General features: G+C 38.2%; 1 protein-coding gene across 1 annotated transcript in view; it reads right to left on the reverse strand.

The window, feature by feature from the left end:
- Positions 1-23,567, reverse strand: part of LOC108548572 (neuronal acetylcholine receptor subunit alpha-7-like) — a gene marked incomplete at its 3' end in the record, with an annotated part of 147,379 nt that overhangs the window by 50,419 nt on the left and 73,393 nt on the right. The window contains exon 2 of the mRNA XM_017901581.1: positions 14,693-14,802. Coding sequence (XP_017757070.1) covers positions 14,693-14,802 — 110 coding nt within the window. The remainder of the gene's footprint in view (positions 1-14,692; positions 14,803-23,567) is intronic.

Below are 23,567 nucleotides of genomic sequence, written 5' to 3' on the forward strand. Positions count from 1 at the left end.
CCCCCCCCCCCCGCATCCTATATTTAATTTTAATATTCGTATCTCAGAAGACAAAGAATATTCAAAAATTCAATACTTCGTTCCCTAATTTCTTCAATTACATATATAACACAAATATCAAGTATCCAAATGAACATTTATTTACTCACATTTGTGTAACACATAAGTCATATCTAATACCTATATATTAATCAACATCAATATTAAACCTGAGCAAAAAACCTCCTAATTGCAACTTTCTCGCCGCAAAACATCAGCAAGACTCAGTCCCAACTTTTCATCCCAACACCCACACCCTACACCCCCCATCGAAACACATTCCCATCACGTTACCACCCCAAATCGTCAAAACGTAATCTCTCGTCGTAATTCCCCATCTGCTCGATTACCCAGGGTATCGTAAAGCTCGTTGAAAAATTTTCGCCCCGAGGGACACCCTGTGAACAAACCGCGGAGGACCCCGTCATCCTCGAACTCTGAGCCGTCGACGGCTAACAAGCCAGCTGTCCGCGTAAGCGACAGAATCACCATGAAATGTCCCGGTTCGCGATCGACCAATCCCATCCCTGTTTCCCATCTCAATCTCTATCCACGCGTCGCGAATTAACATCGCCGAGCTTAGACACAGTTCAGCCGCGATTCGAGTCTATTTATCCCAGCGTCATCGAAGAAGATTGAACTGTTTGTCAACGGAAAATGCACACTTCTGAGTGGCTTCTATAAAAATTCGGGCGGTTGAGGTTTCATCGGCCATGCCACGGAACCCGCTCACTCTTCTCAACGCCTGTTGTATCCCAACGCTTCTACTTCGTGTCTAGAACTCCTCTCAGACCACGTGCTCGCGCTACCACCGAGCCAGGCTCATCCGCACGCGTCTATGCAGGTATACGTGCACCAGAGGGTGGAACGTCGGTTAAAGCTCGGGATAATTAGCGAAAATTTCTACCCTTCGCGAGAAATACGCGAGCTTGGTGTACAGTGGTGATTTAAGAATTTTCATTCGGCTCGCGGTGAGTCTGGTTCCGCGAGAGGGATTGGGGTTGAAAGAAATTTATCTTCGGCTGGTTTGGGGTCGGGAAGAACTCGCTGAACGATACCCACGCACGGTCTTTTCATCGCGCTGAAATGCTGTTTCTCCGCAAGAATCCCTGGTAGCTCGACGTTAACTGGACCATTAATCTGTTCCTTACTTCCCTCTATACGCGCTCTTGTTTTTCTTCCGTTCAGTTTTTGCCAGCGGAATTTTTCCCAGAATTCTGCAGTTTGGATTGCGCTGCAGTTGTCGAGAACTGTTCTCTGGAAGAATTATTTCTGTTGCCCTTGCAGCAACCCCGTGGAAAGTTCTTTGCGTTTCTCTAGCATTTGGTAATCGGATAAAAATTTCGTACGAGTTTAGGAGAGCTGGATATTAATGCGAATATGCGAATCAGGGGTGGCAATTGGAATCACGATGGTATATAAGTTATATTGAACGTCCATTTTGAAGTTACGAATTATCGTGAATTAAGGACCCTTCCTCCAACAGTGACCTAAATTACCATTAATCCTACCCTAGGAATTTTTATATTACTATCATAATTTTCACATCATCGAAACAAAATTTGCCAACAGACTTTAGCGAAAAATAATTAATAACTGCGCAAAATTGCAGAACGAAATTTCGAGATTATCGATAGGAACATCGCCCAATTATGGATACCGAAAATAATTCCATAATTAATACCCGAGCTCCCAAAATAAAATATGAGGAAGATAAATTAAATTATAAGTCGTCAAATTATTTGCAATGGAAAACTTTATGCCGTATATCGCGTTTTAAAATTAAATTCTATAATTATCCTGCACAAGGACGTGCCAGGTATCTTCGTTGTCGGATATTTTCGATATCTCCGTGAATTTCACGCGTGCTCGTGCAAACGTGTACTCGTTGGAGTTATTATACAACCATGAGCAAATAGTAGCAACGATGCAACAAGGCGATGGACCGTGTTCTAACTCGATCGTCATAAATGTCGGGCAAACTGTCGGAAAGTTAACGGCGCCAAATCACCGCGTGCGCCTATGCACAGTGGCGTAGCATTAATTTGCTAGAAGCATGCTCGAAACTCGACAACTCGCGATGTGCACAGAGCATCGCTTCGAAAAGCGTGCCGGGATATTTTCTGCTGAAAATTCGATATTACACGCTTCTCGGCGAGGCACTTTACGGCTGAGCTTTACGACGGAAACGCATTATTTAGAGCGGAATAATTGCCGATGGAACGCACCCGCGATCGTCTAACGCGGTCTACGCAAAAAGCATCGACTATGTTCATCCGATATCGATTCGATTGCACCTTGAAATTCGGGAAATTTCGAATATCTACTTTGTATATTTTATTAATAATACGGGAACAATTAATAACGCTTCAAGAGAAAAAGACAATTTAATTCGACGAAGAAAAATGGTTCCGATATTTTTGCACGAAACATTGATTTGATTGCATCGAAAAATTCGAGACCTTTTAAAATTTGTATTAAATTTTCGTGTTAAATTTTACCAATAATAAAGGAAGAATTAACGATATTAAAAGAATATTTAATTTGATCCCATATTTTTTACTCAGCACCAATTTCATGCAGAAATTTCAAAAATGTACCTTGGAAATTTTGGGGAACATTTATTAAATTTCAGCGTTATATTCTATTTTTAAAAAGGAAGAATTAATATTTTGAAAGAATTAGAAAGATATTGACATTTTTCACTCGATATCTATTCGATCACGATTTGAAATTCGTGAAATTTCGAAAATGTTCTAATTGAAGTTGATTCTAATAACTTACAAATGCTTTTGAACTTTTATCGAATTTTGACGACACATTTTGTTAACGGAAAATAAATCTCTTGCAGAGATTTATATTTACTATAAAGAAACAGTATACTATTGACAAATTTTAAATTGCATATTACTCGTGATATTCTCATGATCCTAAATCAAACTCATAGAACTAACTTCTATAATTAAAGTAGAAATATATACAAAATAAAAATGGACATTCAATATATACCTATATATATTAGTAACGAAAATAATATTCCATATTTCCACGAGTAATATAATAAATTCGAATTTCAGATAAAAATTACAAATTCTAATTCGAATTTTCTATTATGCTAATGAACTGCATACATCTGCATAAACTAACAAAATTCGTATTCGTATTCTTTTATGCATCATGAATTAATCACAAAATATCTTAAACGGTTCTTCTTAAAATTTCCATCCTATCATCGTTATTTAAAATTTGCACAGGCTCTGTAAGTGCATAACGTGGAAAGTAATTTTTCTCCACCTACTTCCTAACAGACGTTCGCGATTTATGGCCTGGGTATCATCCAAACGAGTATACCTATTAAGTTGTAAATTAATCTCAACACCTCGTTGTTCTTTCGCCAACCACCTGAGTCTAATTCATTAAGTGTTAACCTACTCCAATTAATCAAACCACAAGGGATCGTTACGTCCTAAAATATTAATGACCCTCGTCGAGGAGAAATCATCTGTTCCCTATAGCTCCAACAACTGATTGTTTTATTTATGGCCTGCACCATCGCCCAATGTTTTCACATAAATCACGGGTGTCCAGAATTTTTCATCGCGATAACGTTCTCTCCAAGCTATTTAATAATTGAAATTCATACTCGCTCGCACTTCCACCTCATTATGTTAATTAATCGGAAACGTTCGTAATTTTATGCGATATCGAAAAATATCCAGTCAGATAACTCGGTAAAATATCGAATTCATTACTGCCAATACACGAAATTATCGAGATATCGGAAATATATAACGGCAAAATTTAATACTCCTATATGCACTTCGATGATATATTAAATTCACATATCCACGAAGAAAAACAGGGAAAAGAAAAATTCTCATTTCGCTGTACGAAAACACGTCGGGTATTCTAGGATCACAAATTAAATTTCGACAAATGAATTTGATCGTAAGTCTGCAGTGGAACAAGTCGAATGTAATTACATTCCAAGAGAAACGAATCTGAGAAAAGAGGATTAAATTTAAAAAGATTGAAGAATTTTTCGAGAGGAAACATTTCTCAGATCCTTCTTAAAATTATCGCATTATAATAACGCATCCTTCGTTACGGGATTCTACTACCTCGAAGATTAAAATTCCCTATTGCAAAACAAAAATAATAAACCCTACAAAATACGCGAAAACTTGCGCACTGAAACGGTCCACTGAAACTCTCCTATCAAAAGTACCCCTAGGATCAACGCTCTATCTAACCAACAGAGTGTCTAACCACCCGAAAGCTACCCCTCTCGCGTGCACACACATCTGCAAAACGGAATCCCTAAACCAGCCGCTCAATCCCAATCACCACCCCTGACCACATATCCGTGTTACTCAAAATCAGCGGGGAAAATTAACGCGTTAGCGAGTGTGTTGAAAACGGTGCTTCTGCCGGGAGACCATAGCCGAATCTCGAGCGAATCCCGACGACGATAGTTGGCATAGCTGGGGCTGGCGACCAGCTAGTGCACGTCGACCTGTACGTGTTCCGCGTTCAGATAGATCGTTGGCTCGGCCTGGCGCGATCGCGGTGCTGGAGTAGTTGCGTTCGCAGGTATTCCGGTCGTTCCGCAGAGGGTTTCGGTGGCCCGCAGTGACGGGGTGGCCTGACGTCGCGTCTCTATTAATTATTCACATAATTACAGCCGCAGCCAGCTGCTAGCCGCATTCGCCAGCGCCGTGTCCGGCAACTTCCGCTCGCCATCCGATTAAACGCTGGACCTGGTCCACGCGAAGACGACGCTGCAGCACAGCTTCCGGCGAGTGGACCAGACCTGGACCACGGTTCCCTTGGATCAACGACCCCCCGGAGACTAGCCGCTGCGAACAAGCGATACCCCGATCCAACCCTTCGCACCAATTCAACCACCGACTGAGCCGAGTGATCCCAGTAGGAACAGCGTGTAACGCGATTCTGACGAATTCGCCAGGGTGTCACGGGATTGACGAGTGGTAACTTTTGACGAGGGTCGCGTGGAAAGGTCGGATTACTGCGAGTGATGGTTCGCGGTGGGTCGAGGGTCAAGATGGTAGAGAGGGTCGAGTGGATTGCTCTTTTGCCCAAGTCGTTGATGTTGGACTGGGTTTGGATTAGGTGCTCTTTGGATGGCTTGAATTTGAGCGATGGATTTTGCTCGAGTCTGATGGAATAGGGTCGATAGCTTGAATTTTGGTTGATAGTCTATTTTAGTTCATCGGGAGATCGAATTTGGAAGAAATTGTGTGTTTATTAATTAATTTGGAAGAAATTCCTTAATTTTTCTTTTACGGCGAGGAAGCTGTGAGTTAGGTACTATATGGTACCTAAGCTAGTTGAATAGATCGTTAATATCAAACACGATTTTGCAAAAATTATTTTTCACCAAGGAATCAAAGGATCACGCTAAAAGCTTCGTTAACGTATTTCTCTTTTTTCCAAGAAGGCGTGAATAATTTCAGCATAGCATAGAGCTATTTATTGCAGTTTCATTATCCAGACAACGAGACGCTAGAGCGCAGGAACACTCGGAAAATACCGACACGATTTAGCGTGGACCGTGTGTCTGGCACACGTTAAAAGCCACGAATAGTACCACGAGTTATGTTCCAGTAATTCGTTCGTTTAAGGAAATAATTGCCATTATCAATTACTTGCAAGTGCTCGTGAACCCCTCGAGCGAAAAGGCGGGAAACAGGGCGAATTCGAAACGCCGACGTGTAAGAACCTCGTTACAACAGTGGTACAAAGGAAGCGAGATTAAACGAATATCGCGAAAATCAACAGGATGTCGTCATAAAATTTCCTACGTAATCCTGCAACGTTTTCGTTAGGGGAACGGCAGATAGAAACGAAATTTACCTCGACAAATATGGACAGTGGAATTCCCGTGACCAAACATCCGGCGTACATACATCGTTATGCTAACGTTAGGAAAATGTTTTTCAGGTAACAACGCATCCCCTACGAATTCCACGGTGGATTGAATTCGACATTGTTCCATCAAATTCAACGTTGTTCTAACGGATTCCTATTTTTCTTCGGCATCCATGTCGCTTCCCACGTAGGTATCAGAAGAACGGAAATTATTCTCATGTTGCATAAGAAGCTTTCGAAATTTTACACGACAATGCAATTAAACTCCTCGCGAATAGAAACTAAATTTACAAAGATATCAAAATAAACATCGGGTTACCGAATAAATATGGCCGCTTTTCGAATAAACATGCAAAAGTGACATTATTTATTTGGCTGCTTGATTTTATATAAAATAAATTAACAAAATTATCTAAACAATTGGTAAAAATAAATTCCTCAGAATATAATTACAATACAAAATAAATAAAAATAAATTTATTAAAATTAATATCAACCCTTTTCACTCGAGTGGTGAATCTCAGTCACTGTCTGTTTGAACCCTTTGTACCTTATAATTTTCTCGCAACAGAAAAATAATAGTATAAGAATTTTCTACTACGAAGTCGACGATATTTTTTAAAATAACAAATACGAAATTGAATATGAATTAAGAGGTAGAATTATTTTGATAAATATCGACCTTTGGAATTTTATTAAATGGCGACTGAGGATCACCTCTAGAGTGCAAAGGGGTAAGAAAAGAGCAAGTGAAGAAATTAACCACCAATCATCCTACCAATCTTCCAATACAAAATTAACAACGAATTCCTAGAAAATCGCATACTCTAACTCACTCTAAATCCACGTATGAAATTGAAAATACATTTGCCAGTGAATTCCAACTGCGATCCAAGAAAATACTTCCTAACATCCCTAACACTGCCACGTAACATTCTCGAATTAAAAAATTCACACCTCAGCTACCTGAGACCACGAAACACTGCCCCATCGAAGCGTCCATGAATGAATAAAGGAAATCGATTGGGCCGGTGGAAATTTCATAGAAACCCGGTCAATTCGTGGCCAAGTCGCGGTAAGGCAGAACGTTACGTACACCCGCGGAAGGTGTTCGGATGAGAAGGATTTTACGGGCTGTACGCCAGTCCCGAAGCTTTAACCTCCAGGTTATAGCAGCTTAAATTCAGTACTACCGCCTAAAAGTACCTCGGAGCGGTATGCCTGGGATTCGCTTTACGGTTTCGCAGGAAACACCTTTCTCTTTGGAAGAACTACTCGTAGTAACTGTTCCCCGGGGTATGTACACTTTCTTGCTAAATGGCCGCATGTTCCAGTATTATTTTCGTCCGCCGCGAGATCTCCAGGATGGGATAAGTCGAGAGCACGTGCGAATGTATCCATGCGTTTACTTTCAATTCCGCTTTATCGCGTCCCTTTGCTTTGGCCAGCGTTCGAGATATCGTTGGCTATCGCGCGAAAATAGCGTGGGTATATTATTTTCAACGTGGAAAATTCCATCGTTCATTTTACCCGCGCGAAATAACGTAAAAGAGGAAATTACAAATGTGTTCGATTATAAATGGAACAATTCACTCTCAAATTCGAAACAAAATTCATTTACTCGGATAAAACTCTGCGAGTATTACAGGTTATACGCGTAGAAATTTCTTTTAGCCATTCTTGGGGTGGTTCAGACGAAAATTGGCGAAGGGAAGGGAAAAATTGGAATTCAAAAATTGAATGGAAGATTGAAATTAAGATATTATTGGAAATGTTTGCCAGATAAAAAGTAACGAAACAGGTATTTATTTCACTGGGATTTCATTTGCATTGGAATTTCGTTGGTACCGTAAAAGTATTTTTGTTCTTTTAGATAACGAAGGGTACGCGAAATGAGTATGTATATTTTAAATATCGCGTGTAATTTTGCAGAGGAAAGAGCAAATTTGAGAAGCAGATTTTAATTTGATATTATCATCGAAAAACAGAAGAAACAAGAAATTACGAATGTGAATTATTTATATACGAATTTTCCTTCCCGCAAAATTTAAAAATATCTCCTGCCTAGCACAATTATTTTTCTCGATACTACGCTCGAATATCGCAGATTTGTTATAAAAATATTGAATTTAAACAAGATTTTTTGTGAAATCCAAGCCTTAACTTCCCAAAGGTAATATTGAATTAGTATTATGCATTATGGTATCAACTATTTATTTTATTAAATATTCATCGGATGGTAATTAATATGAATTGCATTTGCATTACATTTGTAGAGAAAGAGGATATAACACGAATGAAACCACGGTCTAAAGGTTTTGATAAAACGTTTAACTACGCGGACTTTGATATTTTATCTCGGCGCGAATGAATCTAGGTTTATTATCTTTCAGTAACTGTATTTTTTACTCCCGTGCTCACAAAGCGTACATAACCTGATCATTAGTATTCGCTTTCAAATTTTTGCTTTTACATCTAGATTCCAGGAAACTTTTTTAAAGCACTGGAGAGGTACCTTTCACCACGATATCTTAAATTAACTGTAAATTTTTACCTCTGAATTTCATAGTCCGAAAGTATTATACCGAAATTATTAAATCCGAGATAAACAGAATAATATAGTTAAACGTTAATACAATCTTACGACTTTGCCTGTATAAATATAATTACCGAATTAAATACTAAATTGTATTAAAAATTAAAGAAATTGAAAGAAAGACCGTCCATTGCAAACGAAACCCAGAATAAATTCCAAATTCACGAATATTCCGTCAAAATAGTACACCCGGATACCGATAATCCCTTTGTTCAATTTTCTCACCAAGGCAATACACTCTCGAGAATTTACCAACAATGGAAACAGCCACAGAGGAATTTCCAGGAATCCAAATTTCATCAAAAATCTCGACAGAAATAAAAAGAAGAAAAGGAATTCGAATTATTCCGTTGTGTACAAAATTGTACCAAAAATTCTACAATATTTGCACAAAAATAATCTAAGAATATATAAATAATCTAGCAACACGAATTTTTAAAAATTCAAAGAAAATATATTAAAACAGTTTCTTTATATTCCTCCTATAATTAGAAAATTTGTAAATGAGAAGAACCACTCTAATGATACAAATCTGCAATAAATTCCTAATCATCGAGATCTCAAAAATACAGTGCACTAATGCACTGAAACAAGCCTAAATTTCGAGACATAACTTGCAAAGTTCCCAAATTCATAGCAACGTCCTAAACCAAATTCCTTTACCACGCGAATTCAATTAATCGGAACGATCTGACACAGGCTTTACGAGGAACAGCAATTCACGGAAATTCTCAGCTGTCTATAGTTGCTGGTTGACCAACATGGTCGCTCGTTAGTCGTCGTTGAAAGAGGATTGAACGTTTGGTCCCTCTTGTACCACGGAGTTACCCGAACCCCGCCATTTCTCGTCTTACCTTCCATCACGAGTCTCTATCCTAGAGTCAGACCGATCCTTTCGTACCCTCTTGCCTTTCGTTCCTTTGTTTTTTCTCTCGCGAGAGAACAGTTTCCTTGGATTTCCTGCCAGATATCGAACATCGAGGCAGTCTGTCCCGGAATTCAGAGGATCAACACGATTACGAGAATTAGGCGATTTCGAGATAAACTGGCCAGGGAACGCGAAGAAGGAGGGACGGTGTTCCATGTGGCCTGGCAGTCACGTCGAATGGAATTTCACATAAAATTCGTGTTTACTGGGTGGGACACATGTTCGGGATACTTTGGTTGGATCTCGTTTAGCAGAAGTTGTGGCACTGTTCGTTTCACGTGGCAATCACTCGGCTTTAATGGCGAAAACGTTTTAGTAGAAGAAGTTCCTCTTTCATGTGGTCGTTGGTTAATCAAACTCTCGACTGATTTCGTTTCTCTTTGTGCACGAGGCTGGGTATTGAAGAATTTTGCTTTGCTCGTAGTTGCATATGAAGTTGAGGAATGAGGAAGCTTTTTGGAACGTGCAGATTGGAATTGAAGAGTGAGATTTATTTTAATTGTACGATATATATGTGTGACGTGTATCGGGAACAAATTGTGGTCTTGGGTTAATGTGAATTGTGAAGATCATCAGTTGTTGCTAATATTATATTTTATACTATACAGAAGGGGAGGAGAAGCAGAAATCCAACAAATAACGGAAGCTACTGAAACTATCTTTTCCTTTAAAAAATAATTTAATTTCACTCGATATTTTATAATATAATAAACTTAAAGTCTGAATCTAAAATCCCAGTCTAAATTATCACAATGAGAAGCATTTGAATTAACCCTTTGCACTACAATGACGAGTCTAACTCGTCGTGAATTCTTCGTGTCCAATATTGAGATCACAAGCTATACTCATCGCAAGACCACAATTATATTTCACACAGAATTCTTAGAATTTCTCAAATTTTTACCCAATCTTATAATCCATAGAATAGATGTACAGTGGTAAATTAAAATTAAATACAGCGTCAATATATAATTTTTCGTAATTAAATCGTAGTGCAAGGGGTTAAAGATTCCTGAGCAACTGGTCCAATGAACCTCCTCCTTCCTTTCTGTTACCAACAAACCTAACCCAACTGCTACCTTCCACAATTCAAATGCTCCCAAACCATTCGCGTCATTCCCAAAACCTGCCATATATATCCCCCAAAATAAACCTCATTCCTCCCAAACCAATCTTCACCCTCCACCAACCTATCTCATCCCCCAGAAACCATCAATCTCGAACAAACCAATACTGCTAAAGATTTCCCCTCATACTCGAAGAACTAGCAAGTCCAAAAATTTGATCTCGCACCAAGTACAAGCAACAAAACCAGTCCCAAAATAAAATTCAACCTCTCCACTCTTTCTTCGTCAAAATCCCTTTGCTCCTTCATCGAAAACATCGCGGTGAAATTTCTCGTGAAGAATTTCTGACGTGGCGAAAGTCTCGATTGAATTCTCCCAAATCAACTCTCCGTATCACCGAAATTCCTTCGATTCTTCACCCGGGAACCCCCGCATTGGGACGAAATCTCTCATCGAGATCTCTACCCCTCTCGGACTGCGAGATCCCATTGATCCGTGAGATGGCGGAAAAATCTAGTTCCGTTGGAGCGCGTTATCCGAGAGATCGGAGCCATTCGACTGATCGCGGCGGCTTAAATCGCGGCCAGGAGGCTCGCTCGTTAATCCATTATTCAGCAAGCGGATCGGAAACTCGCGCGACTATGCAACGCGTAGTACGTGACGCGGTATCACAGTGAGAATGCGTAATAATTCGCCGGGATGGCGGTTGTATTGAACGAGGGCAATCGATCAGCACGGCGATGGGAATCGGCTGGCGGCCGAGCAGCCTATCAATCCCGCGGGCGAGCGGAACGTGGAACGCGAGACGCTCCGCGCGCTGCTCGTCCGCGGCTACCTTGTATGCACAGTTGCATTGCCTATTAATAATCTAAAACTAATTAATCTAGGAGGCTGTGTGAACATGTGGCTGAGAACGGAGGGAGCCACGGTGTTAATCGTCGGAAACGGAGGACTCTCCCTTGAGAAGCGTCGCGCGTCGAAGCTGATGGAATCCTCGGGTACCTTGGCGAACCTGCGCGTGGATTACGATGATGAGAGCTGATGGAGAGAGCGTGAGAGATAGACTTGGAACTTTCTCGAAGGTGGGACGAAGAATCTTCGGGTGCCATTCTTGGGAAGGTAAAAGGAGATAAATAATCTTTCGTGGTCGCAATGAAGACTGAAGAAGGTGTAATGGAACGCTTTGGTGGGGCGTTTCCGGTTCCGTTGAGAGGCCTCGAGTACCATAGCTGTGCTGAAGCGCGCGACGTTAACACCGTGGCTCCTCGCGATTTTTGGAAAATGAACATGACCGGCGTATATATGCATTAATGCCTCTGCGTTGTCGCAATTCAATGTATCAAAATGTACGATAGAGCACGCACGAGTCGATCGGTTCTTTCGTCCCATTTTCAACTGTCTATCGAATAACGATCATCGGGGAACGATGTTCATCATACGCGTGCCCCTGCTCATTTTATTATAGAATATGGAGCGAAGCAAGCACGAAGATACGCTCGAAGAAACCGATCGACTCGCGGGAGAAGATGTATCTACGGTTAGGATCGAAAAATTCTGCGGGAAGAATATATATGTATAGATAGATCTACCTATAAATGTATAAATATGTACAAATGAGAAATGTAAATATACAGGTTGTACGTTACTGGATAGAGATACTGTATTACTGAGGACTCAAGAAAACGCATGCAGTTCAGGGACTTCGATATAATACGCAAACACCTACATATATAGTTTCATATATATATATATATATGTTTGCGCGTGTACGTGTGTGACAGAGTGTGTATAAATAGAGAACTCTCTTAAGATGCGAAGCAACACAGGGATAATATTTACGTACCCTTGCCGATTTAAATCTATATACTCGGAAAAATCGTCATGTGAAAAATGGGGTTAAAAGGAACGTACGTAACATACGATTACGTTTAGCCTGCGTGGACTTCTGAAACATTCTCAAAATCTTAGTTTCTCCCGATTCGCGAGGCGGCTCGAACTTTCCGCGTGTCGAACAAGATCGGTCGATGTGTCGATCCCTTTACGCTCGCGCGAAAATCCCTTTTCATTTTATTCCATCCGTTGTTTCGTCGAGTTTTACCATTCCCGAACGCGAAAGTTTCGCTCTCGAAACGGTTTTACGCTTCTTCCTTTTACGTTCGGCTTTCTCCGATTGTTATCTCGTTGTCTCGCGTCATCCCACGTTTCTTGCACGGTCTCCTCGAGTTCGGAAGCTTGGAACACGGTCTCGCGATGGCGAACCGGAAATGGCGGCCAGGCCCGACCGATCCCCGACAGAATCCCTCCGTGAAATATCGAAATTCGGAAACGAGCTTTTAAAGTTCCACGATTTAACCCGCGGCCGGCCAGCCACGTGTAATTGCGACTCGAATGAACCGGATTACGCGGACGTATCGCGTGTACCGCAAATTAGCTCGATTTCGTTCGATTGCAATCCCTTCGTGGAAAAAATACGCGGGACACGGTTCGGTTTTCGCGAAATCATTCGATCCAGATCGTTCGTCACTGGCAATATATTCGCGATGTTTCCGCTGCTCGCCATGGCGACTGTGAATTTTCATTACCGGATGTTGTCCAATTAGAGATTACGAATCTTTGATTTCGGTTTCGTATAAATGTTGAATATTTATGCAGACTACGAAAATTTGCCAATTAGGAAGAACGCGCGATAGAGTCCTTTTATTTTTGTGGAACCTTGTTTCGGGGATAATGAAATTTCTTAATCTCCGAGATTAGGGGTATAAACGATTCTAATTTTGAACGTGTTACGGCGTTTGGGTTGTATTCGTGCTTTGAAATAAATTGCTTTCCCGCGCTTCGTTTGTTAAATCTGTTATTTCATATGTGGAATTGCGTGGATAAAATTGGATACTATATTAATCGCAATGATACTAAAATTATAATAATAGAACGTAGAAAAATTTGTAAAACATGGAAATAATTACCGTAATTTATAGTACAAACACTACTATATATATAGTAATACTGGATGAATTTATGTAAGCTATTAAATATAATTAAATATTGCCAAAATAAATAAAATATATAATTATTTACGAGTATTAATTATATACCTGAAATAAATGAAACTATCTAAACTAATGCTAAATACGGTAATTCGACAAATTTATTATATTAAATGTATTAAATGTTCAAAGGAAACCCCGAAACAAAGTTCCATCGCATAAAAGTGTGACTCCTGCATGTTGAAATTATTCGCAGAGAAAACATGGCTTGTTCCTGGCTGAAATTTCTTTTACTCTATTTCGACCAATTACCAAAACAACGTTTGTTTCTTATACAACGGAAATCGCATTGAGAGCAATATTTATGTGTTTCCACGCGGTAAGCATCGACGGTGGAAATATTAATCAGCGTAGTTTGGCCAGGTAGTGATAAAATCGAGCGATTCGCGGTGCACGATACGCGTACGACAACGGTGATTGGCTCGGAACAACCAAAAATATGTTCATCTTTATCGGCGTTTCCGGATGCGCGAGTTTTTACATACGCTGCAACGATCACGGATTAAACGCATACACGTGACACCGCGGATTTCACGGTGTAACTCGGCTCCCTTGGACCGGAACTCGGATCGCTTTTAAGAACGCTTTAATTCGCGCGATCGGGTTCCAAACTTCCGGTTGCAGCTCGAGGTATCGACGCGATTCGCTTTTCCGCCATTTTATTCTATTTTATTCGTCGACTTATTTATCTCCGTCGCGTTTTATCTCGCGATTCGCGAATACCTCGACGTGTCGCGAACGCGACATCCCCTTTAAAGATCCTTTAATTCGCGATCGAATTTTAAGTTTTCTATCTCGATTCGATATATCGTCGCGGTTCCAAGATTCTTTTCCTTTTTCATTTTTTCCCTTACCTTTTCCCACGCTTTATTTTGCATTTCACGAATACTTCGGGATGTCGCGAATATTTTAATGAAACGAATTTAACCGTACACCCGATCGAATTTCCGATCGCGGGGAAAACCGAACGCGCATTTCTCCATTTTCTTCGTCTTTCTTTTCCTTTTTTATCGCGTGAAGAAATTCATCGGATTTTTACTTTGTCCGCGAGATAATTAGGTTTGTCGATCGATTTATCGTGCGAGTACCAAATTACCTATGCAAATGCAGCACAAGATCGAGTTACCTGTTGTACATGAGAATGTCTGGCTTCCAAAGCTTGTTTGGTGTAATTCGCAAGTCCTTCACGCCTCCGTAGTCGGACTCGTTCCATTGGAGGTTGTAGTCCGTCCATTCCTGCAACAACATCGAATTATTCCCAATGAGAAACTTTCGTTACGAGATACAGAATAATAACAATAAAAATAACAAATTTTTAGAAGAAAATAGAGCGTAATAACTCTCTGATCATTTTAGTAAATAAATTGAATAAGAAACAGCATTTTCTTTTATTTCAATACATGATAAATGTGAAACTTATTAACTAAATTTTTAATTCACAAATTTGGTATGGCATTGAGATGATTAATAAACAAAAGCACGTAAACGATTTATAGTTACTTTTATCGTACACTGACTAAAACTCATTTAAAATGCATATTCTATAAACTTTTTCAGAAATATTTATCAGAAATAATCCTCATTCCTGATTTACCTATATCCCTCTAATTCTCTGCTCAAATGAGACTAATTTAAAAATTATGAACATATTCCATACTAAGAGTATAATGCGAATATTAAAAATTTATCTCTTATTTATCTATTATTTACTCATTGGGTAGATACAAATATATGGTGAGAAATGAAGAGGTTATATCCTGACACAGAGTCTGATTAATAAATAATATATAATTAGAAGTCAAAAGATAAACTTTTATAGTATTCGTTATTCTAACTTTGACACAGTATCTCTAAAATACTGTATACCGAACTCGCTCGCATCCTTATGCCTCATTTAACATAGCAATCGCTCCTCTTCCAAACTCATGCTCTCTTTCTCAATCTCATTCTGACGTATATCTAAATTATCACCCTTTGTTCACACTCGATACTCTGCCATAACTATTTCTCCCACTCTGTCCTCTTGCATACGTCGCCCGAGGTCACTTTCATCCTTCGACACGCTCTAATGAATATTAGCCTAAACGCTCGGGCGGAACCACAGTCTATTGTTTATTTTCATTAGTTTTCGTGGAATGACCCAAACGTTACTATACATTCGCATAAATCTAAGATAAATTTAAATATTCCTTCCTTTTATAACTATTTCTAGTACTAAACTATTTTACAATACATTATACCTGAATTTAATTAATTTCGCTAAAAACCCGATATAAGTTGTAAGCATTAAAATAAGTTATAAACATTAAAATGTAATAAAAAGGAAAGAAGTTGAAAATATTCTGTCTGGAATAAAAAATCTGTTACCGGGAATAATTTCAGCCAGTAGGAATATCAATTTCCCGTAGTCTGGCAAGGATAATGAAGCACGAAGAGTCACGGAAACTTCGTTCGGACATGAAATCGGTAAAATTAATTAATCCTCGTTAGACGGAAGATTAATTATTCGCGACGGGGTAGGGGGCGAGAGGGACGATATCCTTCCCTGAGCGGCCCGCATAAAAGGCTGAGAGCGCGGAACGAATTCAAGCATGGCCGAATCGAATTGGCCAGGAACGACAACTATCGACCGTGAACCCCGTCGTTGAATTTGCCGAACTGCTCGCGCGAAACAGCGTGGAACCTTTCATCTTCCTTTACCGTCGTTGTTGCCTCCGCGGCTGAAGAATGGCTCGCAAATGGCTAGGCTGAAAGCACGCGCGCGTTGCAATCCACAAAGCGACGGATTCGAGGAGATAAATTTGCTAAGAGCTCTAGAACAGCGGAAATCGGTGCGGGCGAATTACGGTCGAATGACAACAAGACGCTTCAAAGAGCTCGGATAATTGTTATTGTTTCGGTCTTGAAAATATCGAGGAAACGCTGAATGGGCCACTTTAAATGTAAATTGTCTAAACATCCCGCTTGCGCCTTTTGTTCCTTTCGACTGGCACGTGGAACCGAAGCGAAACGCGATTAAAAATAACGCGAAAACTAACGATATCTCGATTGATATAACGAAAGGATAATTTCATTTGAATTTTTCCTAATTACTAGCGAGAAAGTCTTAGTCTTCGTAAAGGAAGATAAATATCACTACGATTTTTGAATTCGAAGTTATGCGAGCTGAGTACAAAAAATAATTTGATTGGAATTATTAATTAATTATTTTAAAGAAATTTTTGTACAGAGATTTATTTTCAACGAGATCGAACGAAATTATCGAATTCGCAATGAGAACTGATGATAGGGAGGTTTTTATAGGAAATATACCGACATCTTAAATATAATAGCGTATAACGCGTATACACGTATAATTTATACGTATACGTTAATACGTATATATAATTCATCTCGTTGCTAATAGAACACATATCACATTAACCTATTTCGTGAAATTTGTCTTTTCCCGTGAGAAAGGTAATTGTAACTGGTAATAATTTCTCATTCCGATAAGAAATTGGAAACTATGCACTATTACGAATACTTGGTGGTAATATTACGGTACGCTGACGAAATAAAATAAGAAGGCAATATGGCGACGAGACGTTACACAGAACGTTGAACCATATGCTTGACACGTGTTTTCAATTCGCATTACTACGTATGAGATGGGATGAAAATATATACGGAAAGTGTTACCTGGATTGTTATCCTGATGAATGATTAAACAGATTCACTGGTACTCACTTAATTAGGGGAACTTTCACGAAATAAAACGAACGATTACAGTACGACGAAACAACACGAGAACCCACGCGAAATGTGCGACGATCGTCAGTCACGTGACAAGATGGTAAAGGAAACGAACTGAAACGTTGAACCAATCAGCCAATCAGAATTCAATACGTCACTTTACATACGTCATCGAATCCTTGCGAAATAATTATGGATATATTTCTTTTTTCGTTGGAAAGAAACATTACGATATATAAAAAGAACCATTTTTATATTAATTTAATATTATTTACGAGAAATTATCAATATTATATCGTTTAATATATGATATATGTATGTCGTATATAAAAGTGTATATATATATATATATAGATTCATAGGAACACGCCTCGTCAAATATTAAACGAATTTTCAATATATATCATAATTAATTAAAATTCAGTTAACATTGACACGATATAAAAAGATATAACATAAAATACCTTGCTACGAAAGATTTCGTACAATTCACTGAATCACGTCGTAATTTCCAACACTTCGATTCGTCTTCGGACAGTCCATTTCCATTGTTCCTTGTAATCTATTCCACTTCATTTACAACGCAATATACTAAGAAAACGAATTAGAACTTGATATTTCCGCCTGAAATTTCCACTGACGAAACCTATTATCACGCGAAAAGGTCAATGTATAAAAATGTTCAAATACGCGAAAAGGGACGAGCACGACATAACGCAACAGCATCGGCCATGCCGTAGCAATTTATCACGACTGCAGTGTTGTGCATTACCACGTGACGCGTCGCAACAGGCATCTATCGATCGAAATAAAAAGCTGGAAACCTATCTCGCGGTGTTCCATCGTTAAATACTCGTGTACCGCGGGCGAATTGGATAAATCGTGGCGTGCACGGTCAATAGCTGCTCGGCCGGTAAATCCTAGCGAGATTAACGTCAGATCGAGACGGCGTCAAAATGAAAACCGCGGCATTACCGGCCTGGGCGAAGGAAACGGACACGAGCAAAAAGCACGAGCGGGCCGCGACCGGCAGTTGTGTATATTTAAGCGGAGCGACTTTCGAGGAATGCGCGACCTGGTTTTACGACGGTGGTGTGTAAGCTGCATAGAAAACCCGGTGTTTTATAATGTATACTTCAATTTCCGGGTCCGGACGGCCGAGTCCCGGCGTTTGCTCATTAGATTACGCGGCTGAATTGCACAAACGAGGAATTCAGCGGGTGAAAGTTCGCCTTGCCCGTTTGCGGGGGCGGAGACGCGTCGTGTCTGCCTGGAGATTTTCAAGTTCCTTTCTCCGGCGATTCGACGGCTTCCTGTGAGCCATGGAAACGAGGCGTAACGAACGCTCTTTCGGCGTTCCCCGCTGAAATAAAATTTCGTCTCAACGGCTCACCGAGTGCTTTTTATTTGCTGCCAGCTGGAGCTTCCGGAAGGAGTTCTGCGTTTCCAGAGATTAAAGCTTCGCTTTCGCTTCTTTTTTTTTTCCACTTTTGTTTCTCCTTTTCCTCCTTTCTTTTCCCATTTCTCCTTCTCTTTTTGATTTTAATTTTATTTCCTCCCTGCCCGGTTTTCGGTTAGAAGCCCTATTCCTCGAGGAATATCGTAGGACTTTAACGTTTGAATTACGTTCGAGGGAATTATGTTCCCGTCCCTCTCGAGGGAAGGGAATATTAAAAGCTTATTCCGTTGGATAACTTTATCCCATTCTACCTTCGCCGGAACTGTTTTCTGACTTATTGATGCGACCAGTGACTTGGAACGAAAGAATTGCGTCTTATAGTTTAATTTTAACGCGTCTGGCAACGATTAGAATTATTCTCGGGACTGCAGGGATTTTCTGGACCTTCTTCCAGGTTTTGTTTGCGTATCGTAAGATGCACAGTTTCATCGTGCATGATTTATGTACCTCGTGCATGACCGCACTGTACGATAGTTTTGTACATTGCCCCGTGTAAGATAGATGATATTTTTCGTAGGTTCCCGTGAAGGGAATAGAAAGCGTTTTCATATTTCATGATCTTTTGAACTTCGGTTATCGTAATAGAATTTGGTGATTGATCATTCTCCCGGCTCCACAACGACGAGTTTACAATACCGTTTACAAGGCACAGATATAAACAGAAACTCGGGAAAGATTTATTATTTCTATAAAATATCACGAACTAGAGACGAATATTACAACAATGAATAAAATAAGAATTATTTCGTCGATTGTCTTTGACGTTCTGAGTCATTAAAATCGCGAATTAAAATTATTCGCGTAACTAAATAATATAAGAATTATTTCATAGTTTTTCTTCGACACTTTGTATTATTAAAATCATAGATTAAAATTATCTACGTAAGTAAATAAAGTAAGAATTATTTCGTCGATTGTCTTTGACGTTCTGAGTCATTAAAATCGGGAATTAAAATTATTTCCATAAATAAATAAAATAAAAATTATTTCATAGTTTGTCTTTGACAGTCTGGATCATTAAAATCGCGAATTAAAATTATTCGCGTAAATAAATAAAATAAGAATTATTTCGTTGATTGCCTTTGATGTTTTGGGTCACTAAAATCGCGAATTAAAATTATTTTCGTAAATAAATAAAATAAAAATCATTTCGTCGATTGATCTTTAATGTTCTGAGTCATTAAAATCACGGATTAAAATTATTTGAAAACCTGATATCGACTGTGCGACATTTCCGCTTTTCGAGCTGCAAGGACAGCCAGAAAACGTCGATTTTCAATTTAGCAGTAAACCCTTCGTAAGCCCTATACTGGATCCTCGTGCAGCCATGGCAACGTAGGTAGCAACATTTAACGAAGTATAGTGTAATCCCCGTCTTACTTTAGAATCTCAATCCCTTCTTGATGTCCGTGCACACGCAGGACTTGTCAAAGGAGAACCATCGAAGGAGAAGGGAAAAGAAAGTGGCTAACAATATACAAGATTTGTCCCCGGTATCATCAAGTTTCTTTACACTTACCTTTATGCACGGATGCATATCTTAAAAGAGCACAAATCACTCTTGTCGGGAAAAAGAAATCTCTAATAAATACCTTATCGAGTAGAATCGAGACTAAAAATAAAGCAAGTCTGATTAAATCTGCGTAATTTTCTAGACCACGATGATACCTCTTTCGTATGAAACATGTTCGTCTAGAGTAAATTGAAATCACGGATGACATAATAAATTTATTTCTAATAAATTTATCGAAAAAGTGAGAGGGATAATGAAATAGAATAAAAAAATAAATAATTTATTAAAAGATGTGTCCAAGGAATTAAATAAGAAGAGATTCCGTGATGAAAGCTAGAAGAAAACATATGAAGTGTTAATTAAAAGATATTACCATAAGTTCTATTTTATGTCTTCAACCCTTTTATCCTTTATAAATAAATTCCTCGCTTCTTGTCTATATAAAATCCACGACTCTTATTTTTCATATTTATATCTCATTCGAATTTTTATTTCCTCTGTGTATCATTTTCCTATGACTCTATTGTATATAATATTTTATATAATTAATATTGCATTGATTAAACAATTTCTTCACATTGGTCCATATATCAACATAACAGGAAAGCATACTGATTTCTCTGTACCATTTTATTTTAAACCTCGAAACCGCGATTGAGGGATACATCGTTTTCTTAAAATATCGGGAGACTCTGGTCCCAGGTGTTTCCTTCTTTTCGTATTATGCGATGAGAAATTTTACGGGAACGCGACTAAACCTCGTGGTGGATGATTACAGGGAAAAATATTATAAGTTCGTGCAGTACATTCCTGCGCCACGTAACTAAAGTTAGGAGCAGTATCGAACGACTTTCATTAAAGTTTGAGTTAAATGTATCCCTGCGTAACGAATGGAGGTCGAGCTGTGCTTTTTATCTAAAGAATTTCAGGGTAAATAGTCTTTCAACTAAAATCTAAGTTAACAGCGAAGGCTGGTTAACAGAAAGCACGTAAATTTTGGATATTTCATAGAACAGAACCGAAACTTCCAAATTAAAAATAGCAATAATTATTTCATTTGATAGTAAAAATTTATACGTCATCTATGTGGTAATGGTTACATAGATTTTCAAATATATACGTGTTGATGTAATAAAGGAGTGATTATGTAAGGAAGGGAGGAGTGGAACAAGTATGCAATATTGTAATTTGTAATAAATATATAATTGTTAAACAGCAAATTCATATGTCTGTAAGAAAAGGATGAGTGAAACAAATATGCATGCCAATATCTAATGAATTTAGGTTATCGTAATAAATGAATATGCGTGTAATGATTGAGGTGTTGTGTGAATTGTGTATGCATGTAATGTAGGATTGGAATGAGTATGGGCTTTGAAAGAATGTCCAATTATATTAGGAATTATATTTTTAATAATTCAATTATTTCAATATTATTACTCTTATTTTACTATGATTGAGGTGTTGTGTGAATTGTGTATGTTAATGTAATATATGAAAGAAGAAAGAACAAAACGAGAGTGATTTGGCATAGGTCAGTTGCAATTGAGTTACAATAGCGAGAAGAGGTGTGAGCATGTGATTGAGATAAATTAATTATATTTAAACTTAATATTTGTGTTTAATAATCTTTGTAATTAAATAAAGAATTGTTCTTATCGTTATTAAAATTTCATTCACCACTAACAATCTATAGCAATAAAATTTTATTAATTTCTTAAGTCACGAAAAAGATTTCTTTCTGTAATTATTGATCATATTTTTATTAATTCGTTTCATTTATTTGCAATAAAATTATCGATTTTTGGAAGGGAATGTAAAGAAATTGCTGTCAGACTGCTTCCTCGAGTGTTTAACGAAATGTGTGAAATATTTTTAGCAATTCGAGATAAAAATCAGTGAGAAGAGACAATAGGAAGAGATTGATGGAGAAATTCGTGTAACATAGTGAGCTATAGTATTTTTTCCACCTCACGATACTTCTACATTTACGAAACATGCTAGCACTAAGGTTTGTGGATTATGTGGTCCTAGAAGCGATCAGGTAGCAATGTTACTATTCCCCTTGGAGGCTTGCTCGTCTCCAGAAAGTGACCACGAACCGTAGCAAACCAATGGTAAGGAAACTTACAAACATTGTGTTGCCTGCAGACAACGTTACTGCACCGAATTCCCAAATCTGGTTCCAACATCAGAGTCTCTTTGAGACTTTGATCAATTTATTCCTCGGTTATTGATAAATTTCTGTTCTGATCGTGACAAATGAAGGAACAACCTAAGAATTAAATATGTTCTATGAAGCATTAATAATACAAACAATGGTAGAATAACTTACTTTCCTTTGAAACGTTATTTCCATCGCGATTTTCTGTAATATTTCTTTCGGTGCATTTTCTAATGAAAAACCACAAGTCTTGAATTCCACGAGGAAACTGTTGAACTGTCCCAACATTTACATAACCCTCTCCAAACGCTAACTTTCGGTGTGTTTTCAGTCACCTCTGCGGCTCTCCCAAGCTTAAATTTATTTTAAAAAATCACACGAATATTCGCGACAAATGATACTGAGATTCAAACATTTCTCTTATAAATCTTTTTATCCTCTAATATTTAATAATACACGAATATAACGATAATTATTTATTTATCCCACGTTCAACTCGACTGAATATAAAATAACCGCTTATTCTCGATATTACAATGTCCAATTAAAAATCTATAGTAATATGCATTAAATCAGATATTATTGAAAATGAAATTTACTTAAAACAAAAATGCAGAACCAACAAAAATTAATACAATTTTATTAGTACTAATTCTCAACAAAACTTCATTCTCAAAGTGTAATTTTGTTTGAACTTGTAAACCTAATTAAAGGAAAGAAGGAGAAAAAATAAACAAGCTGACATAAGTTTTTAATACACGTTTTATAGCAATAATAAAAATTATAATAAAAATTACTCTTCCAGAAAATTATTCCTCAAAGACAGGGAAATATCTTTGGAATAGTTTAGAATAAAGAAATTGGAAATTCCTGGAAGAAAAAGAGCTTTTGAATGGAAAGAAAGAGAAAAAATAAACAAGCTGACATACATTTTTAATACATGTTTTATAGCAATAATAAAAATTTTAATAAAAATTAGTCTTCCAGAAATTATTCTTCAAAGGCAGGGAAATATCTTTTTAATAGTTTAGAATAAAGAAATTGGAAATTCCTGGAAGAAAAAAAGCTTTTGAGTGGAAAGAAAGGGAAAAGATAAACAAGCTGACATAAGTTTTTAATACACGTTTTAT

The sequence above is a fragment of the Eufriesea mexicana genome, unplaced genomic scaffold, assembly GCF_001483705.2.
Source record: "Eufriesea mexicana isolate 0111107269 unplaced genomic scaffold, ASM148370v2 scaffold1730, whole genome shotgun sequence".
NCBI classification, from domain to species: domain Eukaryota; kingdom Metazoa; phylum Arthropoda; class Insecta; order Hymenoptera; family Apidae; genus Eufriesea; species Eufriesea mexicana.